We start from the raw sequence: 18887 nt of genomic DNA on the forward strand, positions 1-18887 counted from the left end.
GCTTGGTATTTGTATTTTGGTATTGAGTGTTTTGAAGCCCCATTTATTTCGCAAGTAAAATGGGCAAGGCTTACTCCTTTTTCTTTTTCTTCTTTTTTTAAAGATTTATTTATTTGAGAGAGAGCACACACAAGCAGGGGGAGGGGCAGAGGGAGAGAGAGAGAGAGAGAGAAAATCTCAAGCAGACTCCCTGCTGAGTGTGAAGCCCAACATGGGCCTCGATCTCACAACTGTAAGATCACGCCGCGGGCCGAAATAAAGAGTGAGACACTCAACTGACTCCCCGCCCCCTACTTATTTCTGATGTCGGTGTCTAGGTTGAGACATCAGTAACCTGCCCTTGAAGCTTCTCCTTCATCCTCCTCTCTGATTATTTTGCTTTAGAACCTAGAAGCTCCTTGACTTTGGGCCTTAATATTAAAATATTAATTAACTAAAAGTTCATTTAATTGCTTTGCTTACGTTGAAGAGCTTTGCTTTTTTTTTTTTTTTTTTTTTTTAAGATTTATTTATTTGTCAGAGAAGGAACACAAGCAGGGGGAGTGGAAGGCAGAGGGAGAACCAGGCTGTCCGCTGAGCAAGGAGCCCAGTGCAGGGCTTGATCCCAGGACCCTGGGCTCAATACTTGAGCTGAAGGCAGACACATAACTAACTGAGCCACCTAGGTGTCCCAAGCTTTGATTTTTTTGAATGTATCCTGGTTATCAGTGTTGCCTCAGAATGTTGCAATGATTATATATTTTTAGCTTAATAAACTTTTTATTTGGTGCTTTTTAGCTGAATTCATTGTATTGATTTTTATGATGAATTCAGTTGGTAATTTTTATGAGACATTTTTCTCAAATTACTTGCAACCTAGTTTATTCATACGGGTATATCCACATGCCCACCCGGTGTCCTTCTCCTCCCACTGCATAAACTTCTGCATGTTCCTTGGTCCCCATTGAATATATGCTAGTGCTAACATAACAGTTGGGTGTATCATGACTTTGGTATAATAATGGTTTAAATATGTTTCAGTAAATTAAATAAATAATTGATAATTTGCTTTTGGATATGCTAGTATTTGTTTCAATCAATCTCAAGCCTATAATCAGGCAAAAGAGGTGTGCCGCTGTGGTCTGTTTACAGGACATAGGGATTTTCTCAGGTGTATCCATAAAAATATTTTGGAGTTTTTCAATTATTTTTGAATGGAAAGATCACTTTGGGTATTTTCTTTGACTTTTCCCTATGGAACTTTTGAGATTTAGCCAATTATGGCGGAGAGACTTGGATTATTTATTTTTTGTTGAAATTGATTTGACATATAACATTGTGTAGACTTAAGGTGTACAACTTGTTAATTTCATACATTTGTGTATTGTAATGTTCTTGTCGTTGTAATAATAATTAGCACCTCTATCACACTACATAATTATGCTTTTTTTTAGTGGTTGGAATCATTATGTTCTAGTCTCTTAGCAAGTTTGATATTAAATGAATGTAGACACAACATTATTGTATTAAAATAACAAACTTGCTAAGAGATTGGCTTTATTGTTTGTATTTAATAGCTAGTCAGGTAGCTTTGCTCACGTTTTGAGGTGTTACTTGCTTAGTTATCTGGAGAAATTTAATCGAGGGTGTGGCTGTTCATGAGAGTAACGTCGTGGCTCCACTTAGCCTCTGTTACAAGGAGTCCATTAATACTTACTGATCGATTGCTGGGTGCCAGGAATTGTGCCAAATCTTCACACATTCCTGCTTCATTCTCACTATAACCCTGAGAGTGACGCCCAGGCGGGTGATAACAAGCAAATTGCCTAAGATGACACCATCCCCTGGGAGTGGAACCGGTTCTAGCCCCAAACTCTGAAGCCCAGGCCCAGCACTCTCTCCCCTACGCCGCTCTGACTCTTCAGTATTTGCCTCCCTTGTTGTCTCCTTGTTGCAATGAAGGGAATAAGTTCATCTGGGGAAGGGGGGCTGTGGTTGGAGGAATTGGCCTGAGCACCTGTGCCCCGAGATGGACTGCTTCAAGATGCAGTGTGTCTTTTCCTTCTAGTCTCTCATTATACCAGAATCTAAAATACATTTTCAAAGTTATTTAGTTAATCTATGCTGGATTGTATTCCAGTTCCTCCAGTTAGTCCTCTGTTCTGTTCTAGTCTACTGAATGATTAATTCTTCTATTACTATATGTAGCATTTTCTAATTTTCGTGATACAAACTTGTTAGCCATCTACAGGATTTTCATATGTCTCACCTTATTTTTTAAGATAAAATTGATTCTTTAAAAACTTGACATTCTTTTGGAAACATAACGTGCAAAAATGTAGTCTCCTTCTTCTAGCCCTGCTTTTTCCTTAATCTTCCATTTTTTCTCCCCAAAGGCATCTACCATTATGAGTTGCTTGCGTAATATTCCAAAGATACTTGGTTCATGCATTAGCAAATCCACGTGTGGATTCTTTTGTGTTCTGCTTTTGCACAGATAGCCTTCTCTACACATCACTTCATATTTTTGTTGCTTTTGTCACTTAATATATTTTGGCAGTCATTTTGTATCTCTACAAAAGCATTGCCTACTTTTTAAACAAATGCGTATTATTCCATTGTATGTACTGTTTACTTTTAAATGTTAAAGTAGTAGATAACATTCTTAAAAGATAAATTTTGGAACTTCTGCTTCTGGGAAGATGAAATAGATATACTTTTCCATATACCTTTAAGTAGGACTAAAGCACTGATTACTTTATATAAAATAAACATAAGACTCTGTCGGATTAAAAGAAGGCAAATTGGCTGGGGACCTTCCTTCTTACCTGAAATTTACCTAGACAGGGAGCTGGATACACTGGCGACCTGGAAACACCAATGGGCACAGACATAAAATTCCCCAGTAAAAGCCTGATCTCTCTTAAGAACGGGGCAGCATAGTAACAAAACTTATAGACACAATCTCTCTAGTTCAGCCAAACCCTGTAGAAGAAACTATGTCCTACTCCCATTCATGCCAGCAAAGACCAGGTGGGGAGCCTAGACTTAAAACTAGTCTGGGGACGCCTGGGTGGCTCAGTCAGTTAAGTCTCTGCTTCTGGCTTAAGTCATGATTCCAGGGTCTTGGGATCAAGTCCCACATCAGGCTCCCTGCAGAGACTGGAGCTCTGCCTGCCACTCCCCCTGCTTGTTCTTGTTCTCTCTCTCTCTCTCTTTCTCTCTCTCTCTCTGACAAATGAAATATTTTTAAAAAAGTCTCTAACAGGTGCCTCACCCCCCACCCCACTGGGATGGTGCCAGAGATTGGCCAGTTAGCTGTGATTGTTATCCTGGCTGGCCACTAAAGAGCTCACTCTTTGTGGAGTCAGTGGAGACCCCACGGAAATCCTGGACTTTCTTCCTCATCCAGTAGCATCCTTACCCCCCTGGGGTAGTGTCAGAGGAAGCCTACTGGAGAGTCAGAACTTTGACCATGGCCAAGTGGTAACCAAATCGCCTACACTGTGGAATCTGTGAGGACCACATGCAGAACTTGAATGCCAGCTACAGTGAAGAGCTCCCCACACTTAGGTATTAATGGTTGCCAAGTGAGAGCCTGGACTTACATCCCCATCTGCAGTAATGAGGCTGGAGCAGTATCGGAGAAAGTCAGCAAAAACAAGTTTTAAGATCCAGTGTCTCATAAGGTAATATGAAAATGTCTAGAGTCAATTGAAAATGACTTATTAAACCAAGAGCCAGGAAGATCTCCTCTGAATGAGAAAGACAACTAATAAATGGCATTGAGATGACAGAGATGTTAGAATTATCTCGCGGGTTTTAAAGAGCCATGCTAAAAATGCTTCAGTAAGTCATTATGAACATAAACAATTTTCAGCAAATAGACATAAACAAATGGGAATTTTAGAACTGAAAAATAGAACAAAATCCGGGGAAGCACAGGGAGTAGGGTTCAATGGCAGAATGGAGGGATAAAGAATTCCGGAGCTGGAAGGTAGAGCAGTAGAACCCCCTCAGTCTGAACACTAGGGAGAGCATAGCCTGAGCCTCCGGGGCCTGTGAGAGTGGACTAGACCTGGCATTTGTGTCGTCGGACGTGGAGAAAGACCGTGAGGCTGAAGGTCTCAAAGAAATAACAGCTGAAAACTTCCTGAATTTGGCAAGAGAGATAAGCCTACAGAGTCAAGGGGAAATAAGAACTCAAAGCAGAAAGGTAAATCCAAGGATAAACCCAGAGAATTCTATGCCCAGACACATAATTAAACTTTAGAAAACCGAAGACAAAAAATCTTCAACAAGGAAAAACTTGCCTAAGGAGAAAAACGCTTTGAATGACAGGGAATTTCTAATTAGAAATCATGGGGGCAAGAACGAAATGGCAAAATATTTTTCAGGCCCTGAAAGAAAGAAATCTGTTAACTCAGAATTCCCTACCCAGTGAAAAAGACCCTTCAGGAGTTAAGGAGAGAGCAAATTCTCAGAAGAACAAAAACTAAGGGAATTTGGCACAGGTAGCCTGACCCTAAAAGAGCAGCGAAGGAAGCTGTCATTACAGAGAGGAAAGGATAACACAGGGAATCCTGGGACACCAGAAAGAATAGGGTAAGGAAAAATATGTGTAAAAATAATGGACTTTCCTTGTCCTCTTGCTTTTTCTAAATTGTTTGACAGTGAAAGCAAAAATTAGAATACTGTGGTTTTAAGTGTATCTACTGAAAATATCTAAGACCATTATATTTTAAACAGAAGAGCATAAAGGGATCAAAATGGAGGTAAAGTTTTTCTGTTTTTACCTATTTAAAAATTGTGGTAAGACGTGTTATAGTTTGTGTCCATTTTTAACTGCACGGTTAAATGGCGTTAAGTATATTCACAGTGTTATAAAATCATCAGTATTATCCACTTCTAGAATTTTTGTCATCTCACACGAAAACTCAGTGCCCATTAAATGACAACTCTCCCTTGCCCCCTCTCCTCAGTCTCAGGTGATCTCTGTTCTGCTTTCTGTCTTTGAATGTGTTTATTTTACATATCTCATGTTAGTGGACTGATACAATGTCTTTTGTGTCTGGCTTATTTCACGTAGCATAATGTCTTCAAGATTCATCCATATTATAGCATGTGTCAAAATTTCATTTTTTTTCAAGGCTAGATAATATATATAAATGCTGAAATTCATTCATTTATTGATGAGTACTTGGTTTGTTTTTACCTTTGGCTCTTGTGAATAATGGTGCTATGAACAATAGTATAGAAGTATTTGTTGGAGTCCTTTCTCTTTAGGGTATGTACCTGGGGTTAGAAATGCTTAATTATGGGCTCAGTTGGTTAAGCTCCTGCCTTCGGCTCAGGTCATGATCTCAGGGTCCTTGGATCGAGCCCCACGTTGGGCTCCATGCTTAATGGGGAGCCTGGTGGAGATTCTCTTTCTCCCTCTCCCTGTGTCCCTCCTCCTCCCCCATGCGCTCTCACTCTATCTCAAGTAAATCTTAAAAAAAAAAAAAAAAAAAAAAACTTGATCATGTGGTAATTTTGTATTTAACTTTTTTTTTTCTTAAAGGTTTTACTTATTTGAGAGAGAGATCACCCGTGAACACAAGTGGGGATGGGGGGGCAGGAGTAGAGGGATAGGGAGGAGCGGACTCCCCCTTGAGCAGGGAGCCTGATGCAGGGCTCAATCCTCCTCAATTTGCGTAAAGAACATCTACCAAAAGCCTATAGCACATGATACGTAAAGGGTCTTTCTAAATCCCAAACACGTAGGGTATATTCAGCGGCCCACTCAACGTCTGCGCTTAACTATTTGATAGATGTCTCCAAATAAACTTGCAAAACTGAACCTCTGCCTGTAGCCAAACTACTCTTCCCGGGCTTCTCCGCCTCCCACAAGGGCACACGTGGTGGGCTCCGCGGTGCACAGCCTGGGAGTCTTTCATGATCTGGTTCTCTTATGATAAACACCAGGTTCTGTCAGATAAACCCTGAAAACACAGCCAGACCTCCTCTCGGCCCGGAGTGACTGCGTTTGCCCTGAAACTGCGTGCCCAGCCCCTTCCAGGCGCTGTTAGGGTCCATCCTTCCCTCGGCAGCATGAGTGCCTTTTCGGAGCGACGTCAAGCCAGCACATTTCACTAGCTAAGATTCATCAGTAATTTCCCACGTCACTCATAGGGGCACTTTTGCAGTTGTCAGGATGAAGAAGAAAATGTTTACAATGATCCTCGAGCACTACCAGCATATTGTTGATGCTTTAGTAAGTATTTCTTGAGAAACAGCTCTGTGCTCTAAGAACCCCATGGAGTACTGGCACTGTAACTGAAAACTAGAACTCGTTATACTCCCAGAGCTAATCCAGGGGAGCGTGCAGGTAGGCAGTCACCCTGGGTGCTCGGTGCTAGGGTGTCTAAAGTACAGAGTGCTGGGAGAGCATTTGTGAAGGGCCCCTTGCCAAAGGAGGTGCAAGGAAAGTGAGAAGGTAACTGGAAGATAAATAGAACTGAAAAACAAATAGAAATGAAGCAGGTGAAGAGTAGGTAAAAAGAAAGCGATTAGTGGGAAATTGTATCCTGCAGAGAGAGAGGATGTGACAAGGCAGGTGTGGCAGGATCCTGTGTGTAACACGTTTAGTGTGTAAACGGGGGAAGGTGCTGGAATAGTCCAGAGCAGTCGGTACAGTCCAGATCACATACCGTTCTGTAGAGTATGGTAAGACTTTGAGACTTTATCTTAAAAAATAGGGATTATGAATTGGAGAATTAGAAATCAGAGTGACAGGACGCCTGGGTGGCTCAGCTGGTTAAGCATCTGCCTTCGGCTCAGGTGATGTGGGATCGAGCCCCACATTGGACTCCCTGCTCATTGGGGAGCCTGCTTCTCCCTCTCTCCCCTGCTCGTGCTCTCTCATTCTCTCCCTCCCCCCCCAAATAAATAAAATCTTTTTAAAAATTAGAGTGACATAAGATTTCTATTTTAGAAAGCTTATTTCAATGGCACTTTGAGGAATTATTTGGAGAGACAATAATAGAGACAAAAAAAGTAGTCGGAAAGTGGTGAGTGAAAATCCAGGTAAGTGGCGATGGTGACCTGGACCAGAGGGGGACTTGGAAAGAGGAAGCGTAGTGGGTGCTCAAGAGGTGGTTAAGAGAAGAAATTGATGGCACTTGACCAGGAGAGAAGGGAGCAAAGGAGATGGCCGAAATTTCTGTTTGGGTATTTTAAAAGAGCTGCTTTATAGAGTAGATGATGAATTGAGATTTGTGCAAGATGGGTTTGAATTATCTGTGGGACCTGATGGGGAGAGGTGTCATTGGCCATTCTGAATTTGGGGTGAACGAGTAAAACAGTTGGAGGGAGAGATAGTTGGGATAGAGATTTGCATTTTCCCCTCGCTGAGATGTTAACTACTAAGTGTTTAAATAATATTGGAGCGTCTTATGTTGTAAGTTTCTTGTTGCCATACCAAGAGGAGGGATAAGTTAGGCTTGTTACGACTTGTTGGGAGGCTGTGTTTACTTTTAAAAAGTCAGTGATACTTGAATGAAGAAATTGTCTCTCATTCAGACATGGAGACTTCCTTGATGCTAAATATAACATTGTGGTGTATGACACACAGTGTCCCAGAACATCACCATTACATTTTGTTCTCAGGGTGTGTTAGAGTACACACAAGGGGGCGGTCCTTCGTAGAAACATAGAAAACATCGTGGTTGCCAGGCTTTAATTCTGGTTCTGCCAATTAGCAATGGTGTGACTGTGGGCGATGATTTCACTGCTCTGAGTTTGTTTTGTCACCTATAAAATGGAAACAGTATTACCTACATCATGTGTTGTGCAAATTGAGTTAATAATGCAAAGCTTTTAGAACAGAAGACTGAATATTAGCTGATATGACTACGGCTGTTATTGGTAGATGAGGCTTAATTTACAGAGGTGACAGAGGACCTCATCATGTTAAATGTGTGGTGTGCGCTCTGTGGGCTGTTTGACTGGAAAGCCCAGAGTGTGTGTGAATTTCTGGGACTTGTTCACTGACTTGCACTGCCCCGCAGATGATAGTGACTCTCTCATGGCTTCGTTCTTTCGGACTATGAGAGCGGGTGGTTGGTATTAGGGAGAAACGGGGGGTTGGTAACTGCATAGTAACGCACTGGGAAAATGGAAGAGCATTGTGTTTCATCTGTATCACTACCGACCTGTGATTTTACTTCTCACCTGAAGAAATAGTGTTGCTTGGTAGGCTTTCTGCTCCACGAAAAACAAAACTAAAAGCTTTCCTATTTAAACTTACACTGAAGGTGTGATGAGAATGGGTTCTTTTTGATTGGGAGAGGGCAGACAGACTGGTGGGTCGGAGCGCTGACGCTGGGGTCTGAGCTGGTGAATAGGACGGGGGAAACGTGGGCTGGCAGCGCTAACGGCTCCGTGTTCCTCTAAGGCTGCCATTGTGAACAGTTAGTCAGATACAGCTCTTTCTCGGTCTTCCCTGGAATCCTGCTATCAAACACGCGGTGGGAGAGACGGGGCGAGGGAGGGCGAGTGGGGGAGGCATGTCTGCCTCTGCGATGGCTATTTTCACTGTTGGACACTTTCGAGTAAACTATTTCCCTTTGAATCTTACAGGAATTTGAAAGTGATTATGTTGTGTTTAAGACCAAAACTTTGGATTTTGACAGAAGGCTTGGAACGATTCTTTGCGAAGGTTTCTTTAACTGCAACGGTTTAGAAGCTGCATTTAAGGTTAGTTCTGAAGAAGCTATCATTAAAAAAATACTTTACTAATGAATAATTTTGGCTGGGAGGTGAAAGGAGTGGATATGTTCCTTTTTTGACCCAGGTAAATGATAAACTAGTCACATTCTGTTTATATTCACCTCACTGAATTAAATTTTACATTACGCATGAATGAATGATGTTTACTTGGGACAAGGTCAGTTTTAGGACTTCGGACTATTGATCTTATCTCAAATTCAGTGTTTTAGCTCTTGTTACCTTGAGAGCGAGTTTGGCATAGCCTCTGAAATCCTGATTCAAAATTAAGCCACCGTGAAAAGTGAAAAATACCTATTAATGCAAGATTTTCTCTCTGCCGTTATTTACATATGTTGGGTTCACCTGCCCACTTTATTACTGTGACTGAAACAAAGAGCAGTTGGTCTAATACATTCCATCAGGCATAAGACCGTTGGTAATCAGACTCACCATTATTTTGTATATAAATAGGGTGCTGCCCAAAAAATGATTCCACCGATGATATAAGAGTCCACTTTGAGATGTAAAGACATGAAGAAACGTTGGACAGAGAATTAAAGAAATGCAGTTTGGTATTTATGTATGCCAAGCTGCATAAAAGAAACACATCTTCTTAGCCCTCCCAAATGGACGACTTAGGATGTGGGGAAGAGGGACACCATGTGAAACTTGCTTGTCAAAGCAAGTAAGTTGTAAAATCAGATGACATCCCAAAAGAAGAATAGAGGCTTCTGTTTCCGAAGAAACACCCCTAGGGGATCATGGGCACAATTCATTGAAAGTGGCGGTACAAGACAATAGAAGGGACCCAGACTTTATATGGGATGCTGTTTGAATTTGACCTTCAAATTCACCTGATTGCTCAGGTGGTGGTGGAGGTGAAAGGGTCTTCTGGCCCCAGTCAAGCATTTTAACACAGAGAATTTGCAAGGATCAGGGCCTGGGTGTTTTAGTCAGGGACATGTCCGATTCTTGATGTCAGGTCAGGTCTTGACCGCAGGGTTGTCAGTTCAAGCCCCACATTGGACTCCACACTGGCCATGGAGCCTACAAAAAAATTCATAAGGATCAAATAGTTCTTTTGTTTTGTAAGAGCTGGTAGGTGAAACTGAGATGCCATTGGCCAAAACAAAATATATAGCTTATTATTATAAAATTAAGCTGCCTGTGATCCCATCTCTCAGAAACTACTTTTTCTTTGGCTACATATGTGTATATGTATCCCTTTGACGAGAGTGACATCAGAGGCTTGACCCTCTTTGGTGACCTTTTTCACTTAGAATTGAATCATAAACATTTTCTTGCTTTTATAACAGAATTCACTATTTTGTAATGGCTCCATAGTGTATCATACTGTTACTGGACCTACTTTGCTTTCATGCTTTTATAAATAACAGGAGGAAAGAATGTAGACTGCTCCCCTTTACAGAGGCTCCTACTTTTTCTAATTCAAGTTTCTCTCCTTCCCATAGCACAGCTGTTGATAGGGATTCTGTTCTAGTACACGCCACTTATTTTTTCTAAACAACTTTATCTTTTTGTCATGTTTTTTGTCTTTAACTTTGCACCTATTTGTATCTTGTCTGTGGAAAAATACAGCGTGGGCCCCTGCCTAGTAGCTGTGCAGGGGTGGGACGTCATCTCACAGTTTGTGTTCTATTTAGATCCCCTTCTTCAGTGTCTTATAAAGCAGACATCTAATAACTGCTTGAGGTTGGGGGGATGGGCTGGTAGTCAGAGCACTGGAATGACTCACGGATGAGGTTTAAACTGCAGGAAAAGTCGTGGTGGAAGAAAAAAATTACAGGATGGCATGTGGAGGAAAAAATGATTTCTACCGTAGGTACAGAATGATGAACTCCGACCACGTGCCATTGGGTCCCAGGGAACAAATATTTGCGGATGGTTCTCTGGAGACCATGATTCATGCCTGCTCTCGGCAAAGACATGACCAGGAAGGGCCCTGGGACCAAACACTATTCTACTGGAATATGAAACTGTAGTTTAAAGCCTATAGTGCTGGCACTCGATAAAAAACAAAGCAAAACACTAATGGATGTTTCGCTAAAATTTAGTGTGTCTACATGAAGCGAGACTGATGTCTAGGATGGAGTATCCAGAAAAGTCTTCGGGCAGTAAAATTGAAAGCCGTAAAATTGTGAAGTGTAAGGTGGTTCAGGTAGCAACAGATTTAAAATATCTTGGAAAGAGGCGAACCCAGGAAAAATATAAATAGGTATTACTTGAGGAGTGGCAAAGGCATTATGAAAAGCCATGTTATGGAGTGAAACTGAGGAGTCGAAGAAAAGGTAGACCGTACAAATCTCAAATGGGACGGTCAGGGAACAAAGCCTGTGGTAGGAGTCCATTTTTAATCTTTGGAGGTTGATATGAAGGAAGACGTCCATACTCTTCACAGAATAGGTCCACAGGACCCTTGTTCTCTTCCCAGAGGGTAGTGTTTCTGTGTGATGCTGGATAATTATGACAATGTGTACTACCTAAAAGGTTAAGGCTTTTCTTACTACTATTTTGTGGCTTTACAGCCTCCCCAAAAGAAGATTTTTTCTGTGTCTTTTCTCTTTTGTACTTGGAGTCAAGTCCCACTCAGCCTATCAGGCAGGCGAGATGCGATGCAGCTGGGGAACTTCTGGTATTTCAGTCGTGGTCAGGACATTAAGTGTTTGAAAAGAACACATTGCGAAGTAAATATATTTCCCTGGTGTCGGTGGATTGCACCGTTAAATCTGTGAGTCACTGTTTGCTTTTGATTGTTAACAGGAAACCCAAAGTCAACAAAAGAGTGGTTGAAAGAAGAAAGTTAATAAGCATTTTCCTTGGGAGCAGCTAACCAAGCAGGTTTTAAAATATTTAGCAGTTTCTCTACTGGTTATAATTGATATTCCCCGGGGGGGGGGGGTGGTGACAAATGTGTCTGAACTGATCTCTAAGATATGGTTTGATTTACACTTTACTTTGTACATTTTTTATTGTGTTTTTTTTTCAATGAATTTAGTTGATGTAAATATTTAGAGAACGTTAACAATGAAGCTGTTTTTAAAGAAAAGTTTTTTACTTAAATTCCCGTATAATTCATATACAGTGTCACATTAGTTTCAGGTGTATGGTGCAGTGAGTCCACAGTTCTGCACGTTACTCAGTGCTCATCATAAGTGTACCTCTCTGATCCCCGGCACCTATTTCACCCATCCCCCCACCCACCTCCCCTCTGGTAACCCTCAGTTCTCTATAGTTAAGAGACTGTTTTTTGTTTCTTTTTTTTCCTTTGCTTGTTTCTTAAATTCCACATACGAGTGAAATTGTATGATACTTTTCTTTCTCTGCATGATTTGTTTCTCTCAGCATTATACGCTCTAGAGACATCCATGTAGCAAACAGCAAGACTGTATTCTTTTTTAGGGCTGAGAAATATTCCATTGAGTATACATACACCACTTCATTATCCATTCATCTCTTGATGGGCTCCTTCCATATTTGGCTATTGTAAATAATACTACAGTAAACGTGGGGGTGCATGTATTTTCAAATTAGTGTTTTCATATTCTTTGGGTAAATACCCAGTAGTGCAATTACTGGATCGTACAGTAGTTCTCCCCTTAATCTCGTGACGAACCTCCGTAGTGTTTTCCACAGTGGCTGCACCAGCTTGCATTCCCACCAGCAGTGCACAAGGGTTCCTTTTTTCTCCACATGCTTGGCAACAGCTGGTGTTTAAAGAAAACAAATTTTGAGGAACTCCTATTATTTCCCTAAGAGGAGTAACAAAAGTTTCTTTTTGGCCATGTAGCTAACGAGGCCCAGACCGTGGTGTATGGTTTTCTGCCATCTTGATGATATTTTACTTTGAGGAGTTAGAATTTTTTCTCTTTTTTTAAAGATTTTGTTTATTTGAGAGAGAGAGTGTGCTTGAGAGAGCACAGGCAGGGGGAGGGGCAGGCAGAGGGAGAGGGAGAAGCGGGATGTGGGGCTTGATCCCAGGAACCCAGAATCATGACCTGAGCCAGAAGCTCAGGACGACGGAGCCGTGCAGGTGCACGAAGAGGTATCTTCTTGTAAAGAAATCTCTACATACCAGGCCTAATAACTAACATTGTATGAAGGCCACACACAGCAAGTCGAATAATTTCCAGTGGCACGTTGCTGCAGAGAGCCCGGTGCCGGACTGCCCGGGGTCAACTGCCGACTCTGCCGCTGGCCGTGTCAATCTGGAGACGTTCCTCCCTCTCTCACCTGAAACCTGTAACAGCAATTTAAGGCCGTTAAAATATAGTACCTGGCCCCTTGTCAGCTATCTATGAATACTGCTTATACAGAAATAAGCATTTTAATCACATTATCGTGCTTGCCAAGAAGGCTGCCTCACGCTGGCACACAGGATCCCCACGGGGCAGAAAGTAAGGCGGGAGGCTAATGGGATTCCAAGGTTAGGCTGTGCAGGCGGCTGAGTTTGTGGAAGCTGCTGGGGAAGGTGAGTTTGCCTCTGGGTGGGGGGCATCGACTCAGTGAGGAGAGTTTCAGGACCTTTACTTTTCTGCTCGCATAATGTGTTCCTTTTTCAGTCCATGTGTTTTGTTTTGTTTGTTTTTTGGTCTCCCTACTCGTTGGCTTCCTCTGCTTGCTGGTAGTTCTTGCTCACTCAGAATTTTGCTACCATAGGTTCAGCCTGCCATGCCCTGGTTCTCTTCCTGAGGAGGAGAGAACGTCATTAGTTCAAGGCATCAGTTTGAGGGTAGGACATTCCTGTCAAAGGAACTGTCAGCCTGTGAAGTGGTTGTCCTTGCAACAGGTCACCACTGCTACCCCAGGCCACGGTGCTGGGGTGGCTGGGTATGTGGCGTGGAAGGTGGGCTGCCAAGGACAGGACAGTCACAGTAACTGATCGATTCGGTGTAATTATTAGCGGTGTGACCTGGAGGTCCTCGACGTGGATATTCTACATGGAAAGAGTACATGTGTAGGAGAAGAGAACAAAGAAAGACGGCATTTTGCTTCTGATTTTATATCTGCAAAGCATCTTCTCAAACATTTCCTGGCACCCAGCAGGAAGAATTAGTGTTATCTGTGAGCAGGGATTGCTGACAGATAGTAGTTAATTTCTGACTCCTCTCATTTTCTGCTGAGGAAGGGAGATTACATTTAGTATTTGTTTTATTGGAAACGTGTCTTGGATTTGGAGCTATTTCAGGATTCTTGTAGGGTTCTAGATTTTGCTTTAACTCGAGTCACGTAGGAGGTTTAATGGGGGAAATAACTGAGTATCTGTATTAAAAATCCACAGATCTTAACCTTTTAACTTCGATTTTTACAGCTGTTGACCATATTTGGGAATTTTCTAGAGAAACCAGTTGTCATGGAAATTTTCAGCCCACATTACAGCACACTACTGCACATGTTTAACGCAGAGCTGGATATGTGTAAGCAGTTGTATAACGAGCACGTGGAACACGTAAGTAGGGGGTGAACTCGAGCACATCCCCAGCGTCGTTTTTGTGGGTAATGGCCATCAGCTAGAACTTTATTTAATGATACCTAAGATGAGATAGGGACAGTAAACCTTTTATGCCTCGATTTAATTGGTTTCCTTATGCAGATGAAGAGCCTGCTTTAGGACCATAACTCTACTAACCAGGTTACTTAACATTTACATGTCATGTCTTTGTGAACTGTGAAACCACTGAAATGAACAAGTGCTTTAAGGTCGGAATGCACTCTGATTAAACATCCCCTTCCTTCCTCTTTGCCAAAATACGATCCTGCAGATTGAACGTGGGGATGTAGTTCTTCACAGGAATATGCCATTTACCGCAGGCAACATCAAATGGGCTAAAGAGGTCTTTGAACGACTTCAGACATTTCGGTCCAACTTGGCATCTCTCCGGTATTTGTAAGTTATTCGGCTTATTTCATGGCAAAATTATCCTAATGAGACAGGCAAGTTTTATAGAGGGCAGTGACCTGTTCATTTTAGCACTTGGGGAGTCATTGCCCTATTTAACACTTTTCCTTGGCTGAGTTCATTGAGAAGGCTTCATCCCCATGGTTTTAGAATACATTCACTGGGACTTTTCAAACTTCCATGTGTTTCCCTGTCGTAGGTCCTTACATGTTTTCTTCTCACTTTTCCTTTGCACCCATAGTATGTTGGTAGTTTTGAGTTCCTTTCTTAGTAACTAGCACTCTTTTTTTTGCAGATTGCTGTACTTTCCTCGTCTTTGTAGGAATTGGTAACTTTCTGCTATTGACATTGAGTGGAACTCTCTGGAGTGCCATTCATTTCATAATGCTATCTTTTAAGGCAAAGACCATTTGGAAGCATTATTTGGCCTTCCTCATTTCTATTCCTCTTTTTTATTGTGCGTTTTATTATACTTTCTATTATATATTTCCTTGTAAAGTAGTTAAGCTGAAATCTATTATGTAGGAAAGTAGAAAAATCCTATTCCTACAGATTCTTGGAAAGTCCTGATGATGCCCTAGTTTATCAGAAGTATATTGAAATGACTGCCCTGCTAGACCAATTTGAAAATCATATCTATAATGAATGGAAAAGTAACGTGGATGAAATCTGTGAATTCAATTTGAATCAACCTTTGATTAAATTCAGCGCCATAAATGGACTTCTCAGTGTCAACTTTGACCCAAAGGTAGGGGTTTGGTGTTTTTAAGTTGTTTTATAGATGCCATTTTTATTAAAGTATATTCCTGATACTCCCAGTCATTTATATTTAATTTTGGGAGAATGTCAGTCCTATGAGGATTGTAGCTGAAAACAACTTCTAATAGCCCTTTGTTTTAGAGATTTGTTTCCCAAATGCTATTCTAATTACTTTTTTTTTTTGCCTCATTATTTACCACTTCTACCTTTACTGGATAATGAGCTGAGAGGAGGGTGCATTTCATTTTATCTTTGTGTTCTGTGTTTCTAGCATAGTGTTGGGCCCTTGGTAATACTTGATGAACGTTAGCTCAATTGAATGTAATCATTAGTCTTTTATAAGAGATTTCTGGCTTGAATTATATTTGTAGCATATACCAGTGTTTTTAGTTAATTAAAATTTTATCATGTGAGATTTGGGGAGTCCACAAAAATGTATGGAATGAGAATATTCTTCAAAGGGACAATAAATTGTAGTATGTTGGTTAAATTGGTAATTTTTATAAAACAGTTTTCTGAAAAATGTAAAACAGCATGTAAATGCCCCAAATAGTAGGAACAGTTAAATATATCTAGGATGAAAATTACCTTTATGGAATATATCTTCTTTATCCTATGATAAGCAACCTAACAGAGAAATTTCATAGATTCTCTGTATAAGTTTATATTTTCTCAAAATTTCATTACATGTTATGTAATAATGAAAGTATAGGAACTTTAATAGCAATTATATATGTGTCTGTATGTATATATTTATATATAATCTCTATGTGTGTGTATCTGATAAATGATATATATGTAGGTACATATATATATTTTAACCTGTCTCCAACTCTGAGAGTTTTGGTAAGGAGGCACAAAATTAACTTTCTTTTCTATTTACATAAAAGAATATGCTTTACAGGAAAGGGCAAACATATGAAAATATCTATTTGTAAGTTGCCATTACAAAAACTATTAGTAAACATTTGGTTAATTTTTTACATAGTGAAGATTATATGCTGTTTTTTAGCGATTGCCCTGTGTCTTTCATGTTAGTTCGAATGTGTGTCTAGATAGGAAGTGAGAAAGTTAGCCTCCCTGGATCTGTTTGTCATAATCTGCACCCAAATTCTCATCTGTTATCCTAAGAGAGTACAAAGAATATCATCATTTAATTATGTTTACAAAACTTAGCACACACACATATAAATATATGATTGAGAGAACTTATGATGCCTTCTACCTCTGATTCCGTAAAATCAACTTAAACTGAATTCCTGAGATGTTGCAGGGATAATTCCTGTGATTTTTTCCTGAAGGGATTCTAAAAACACAAAAAGTATGGTACTAATTTATCTGTGGTATGACAGTCTAAGGAAGTCAACTGGTTTACCTTCTAAACACGTTAGCAGTCTTCTCCTCACAATCTGTGATTTAGAGGTCTAGTCACTTCTGCTACAACATGACCTACACATTCCTAAAAATCACTATGTTATGAAAGATCGCACGATAAAAAGTACAGCGCTTAGGGGGAAAATGGGGGTTAGGGCTCTTGTGCTTAAAAGCTGTCAGCAGTGCAAAATGGGAACCTAGGAAAAACAGCGTTTTATACATTTTTAAATGGCTAAATAATACATAAATACTACAGTAAATATGACACTTCGCCTTGACAAAGACTGAAAGTTAGCTCATGAAAGTGGGTGTTGGACAGGTGATGATTTGTGCGTTACTGTGAAGTGATGGAAGGAGCGCTATCTGCTAGGAGGCAGGAAGTTGTACCCCTGCACGTGAGTGGGCGTGGCTCGCGGTACTTGAGTGACCTGAGGTGCTTGGTGGCTACGGGCATATGAGCATTTTGCACATTTCTAAGCCTTTCAGTTGAGTTGGCTGCAGTTTTTAGCACTTACCTAGTGTTTCTTGCTCATGAAATTTCAGATCAGCACAGACAAAATTTATGGTACGCCCACAATGCTAGTCTATCAGTTGTATTGAAACAAATTTATGTTTTCAAAACAAACATTGGGACAGAAAGACAGTCCTGGAAAAAGATGGAGGTCCATGTACAACCTTCTGTCTCACAGCTCAGTGTGTACATGTTGCTGTCTTTCGCCTGAATTCTTTCTCTGGCGGCGGACCACAGGCATAAATAACATTATTATTTATACTTCTGTATCGTAAGAACGTACGATAATTGCTTTTAAAAACCATATGAAACAACAGCTTCTTCACCTTGACAATTTGAAAATATTGTAATCATTGGATGAAATTTTAAGTGTTTGGATTTAACACATGTTAAAAGAGAATGTCCTTCTTAAAATACATAATAATCCTTGATTTTGTTTTAATAGCTCATGGCTGTTTTGAGAGAGGTGAAATACCTTTTGATGCTGAAGAAATCCGACATACCGGATTCAGCGTTAGCCATCTTCAGAAAGAGAAACACTATTTCAAAGGTGAGTGTTTGTAGATATTAGGGCGTTTTTTGAACAGAAGGGCTTGGATTGGTCGTTATGACCGTGTAGACCTGTAATACTTCAGTGGCTCTGAGAGAGGCGGCTTTACCACATTTGGCACTTTTTGTTTTGGGACTTCCTTTTGCTCAGTACATCGGAAATCTTGAGCTGCTTGTGCAAGGATATAATAAGTTGAAGCAGACGCTCCTGGAGGTGGAGTACCCTCTGGTGGAAGACGAGCTGAGGGCCTTGGAGGAGCACCTGCAGGCAGCTGCGACGTCGCTGACGTGGCAGGATGACTGCTGGGGGTACATCGAGAGGGTGCGGACAGCCGCGTCTGAGCTGGCACGCAGAGTGGAGCGCACGCAGAGCAACGTGACGGTGATCCAGCAAACCATGAAGTCTTGGGCGGAGTGTACGCTCCTTCCCAGGAGGGAGCCCAGAAGAGAGGCCGTCTTGACTTTGGAGGACAAGGGCGATCTGTTTACTAAAAAATACAAGCTAATTCAAGAAGATGGCCGCAGGATACATAACTTGGTGGAGGTAATGGCTTTTAAGGTTTGGAAGTTGCAGGAAGATCTTTTCAATTAGTTGAGAAAAGAGCAGACATCCTCACCCTAATAACGTAGGATTCTTTGACTGGGCCTGAGGGAGCTTTATGTATGGTTTTGTTCAGCATTTAAACTGGAGGAATTGGCGTGGCTCGCCTACAATTTCTGCAGCCCTTGCTTGTTTTCATTCCTGAGGGAAGAGATTGGAATGTGAGATATATGGATGAAAGAGAAAGCCTAGAGGTGGGATCCTGTCTTGGTCCTAGCTCCGTGCTCTTTTGGATGCTGTTTATAGCTAGCACGGTTTGTGGAATGCCTCTGGGTACGGGCCAGCTTGCCAGTGTCTCCTCCTGCAAGCCTCTCAACCTCTGAGGACGGACAGTATTCTTCTTCTAACTAATATTTGGGTTTCTAAAAACAGTAACAGGCACTATTCTAGAGTTGTCCATTGCAGAGAAGTCAAAATAAAACAAATGAAACAAGGCAGGAAAGGAA

At 41.1% G+C, this 18887-nt stretch overlaps 1 protein-coding gene across 1 annotated transcript in view; it reads left to right on the forward strand.

Annotated features, from left to right (window-relative positions):
• DNAH11 (dynein axonemal heavy chain 11) overlaps nucleotides 1-18887 on the forward strand; it is a 308187-nt gene that overhangs the window by 25649 nt on the left and 263651 nt on the right. The window contains 6 exon segments of the mRNA XM_057304208.1: nucleotides 8602-8718; nucleotides 14060-14197; nucleotides 14511-14635; nucleotides 15200-15395; nucleotides 17737-17841; nucleotides 17992-18384. Coding sequence (XP_057160191.1) covers nucleotides 8602-8718; nucleotides 14060-14197; nucleotides 14511-14635; nucleotides 15200-15395; nucleotides 17737-17841; nucleotides 17992-18384 — 1074 coding nt within the window.

Source organism: Ursus arctos, unplaced genomic scaffold (assembly GCF_023065955.2).
Source record: "Ursus arctos isolate Adak ecotype North America unplaced genomic scaffold, UrsArc2.0 scaffold_3, whole genome shotgun sequence".
Lineage (NCBI taxonomy): Eukaryota > Metazoa > Chordata > Mammalia > Carnivora > Ursidae > Ursus > Ursus arctos.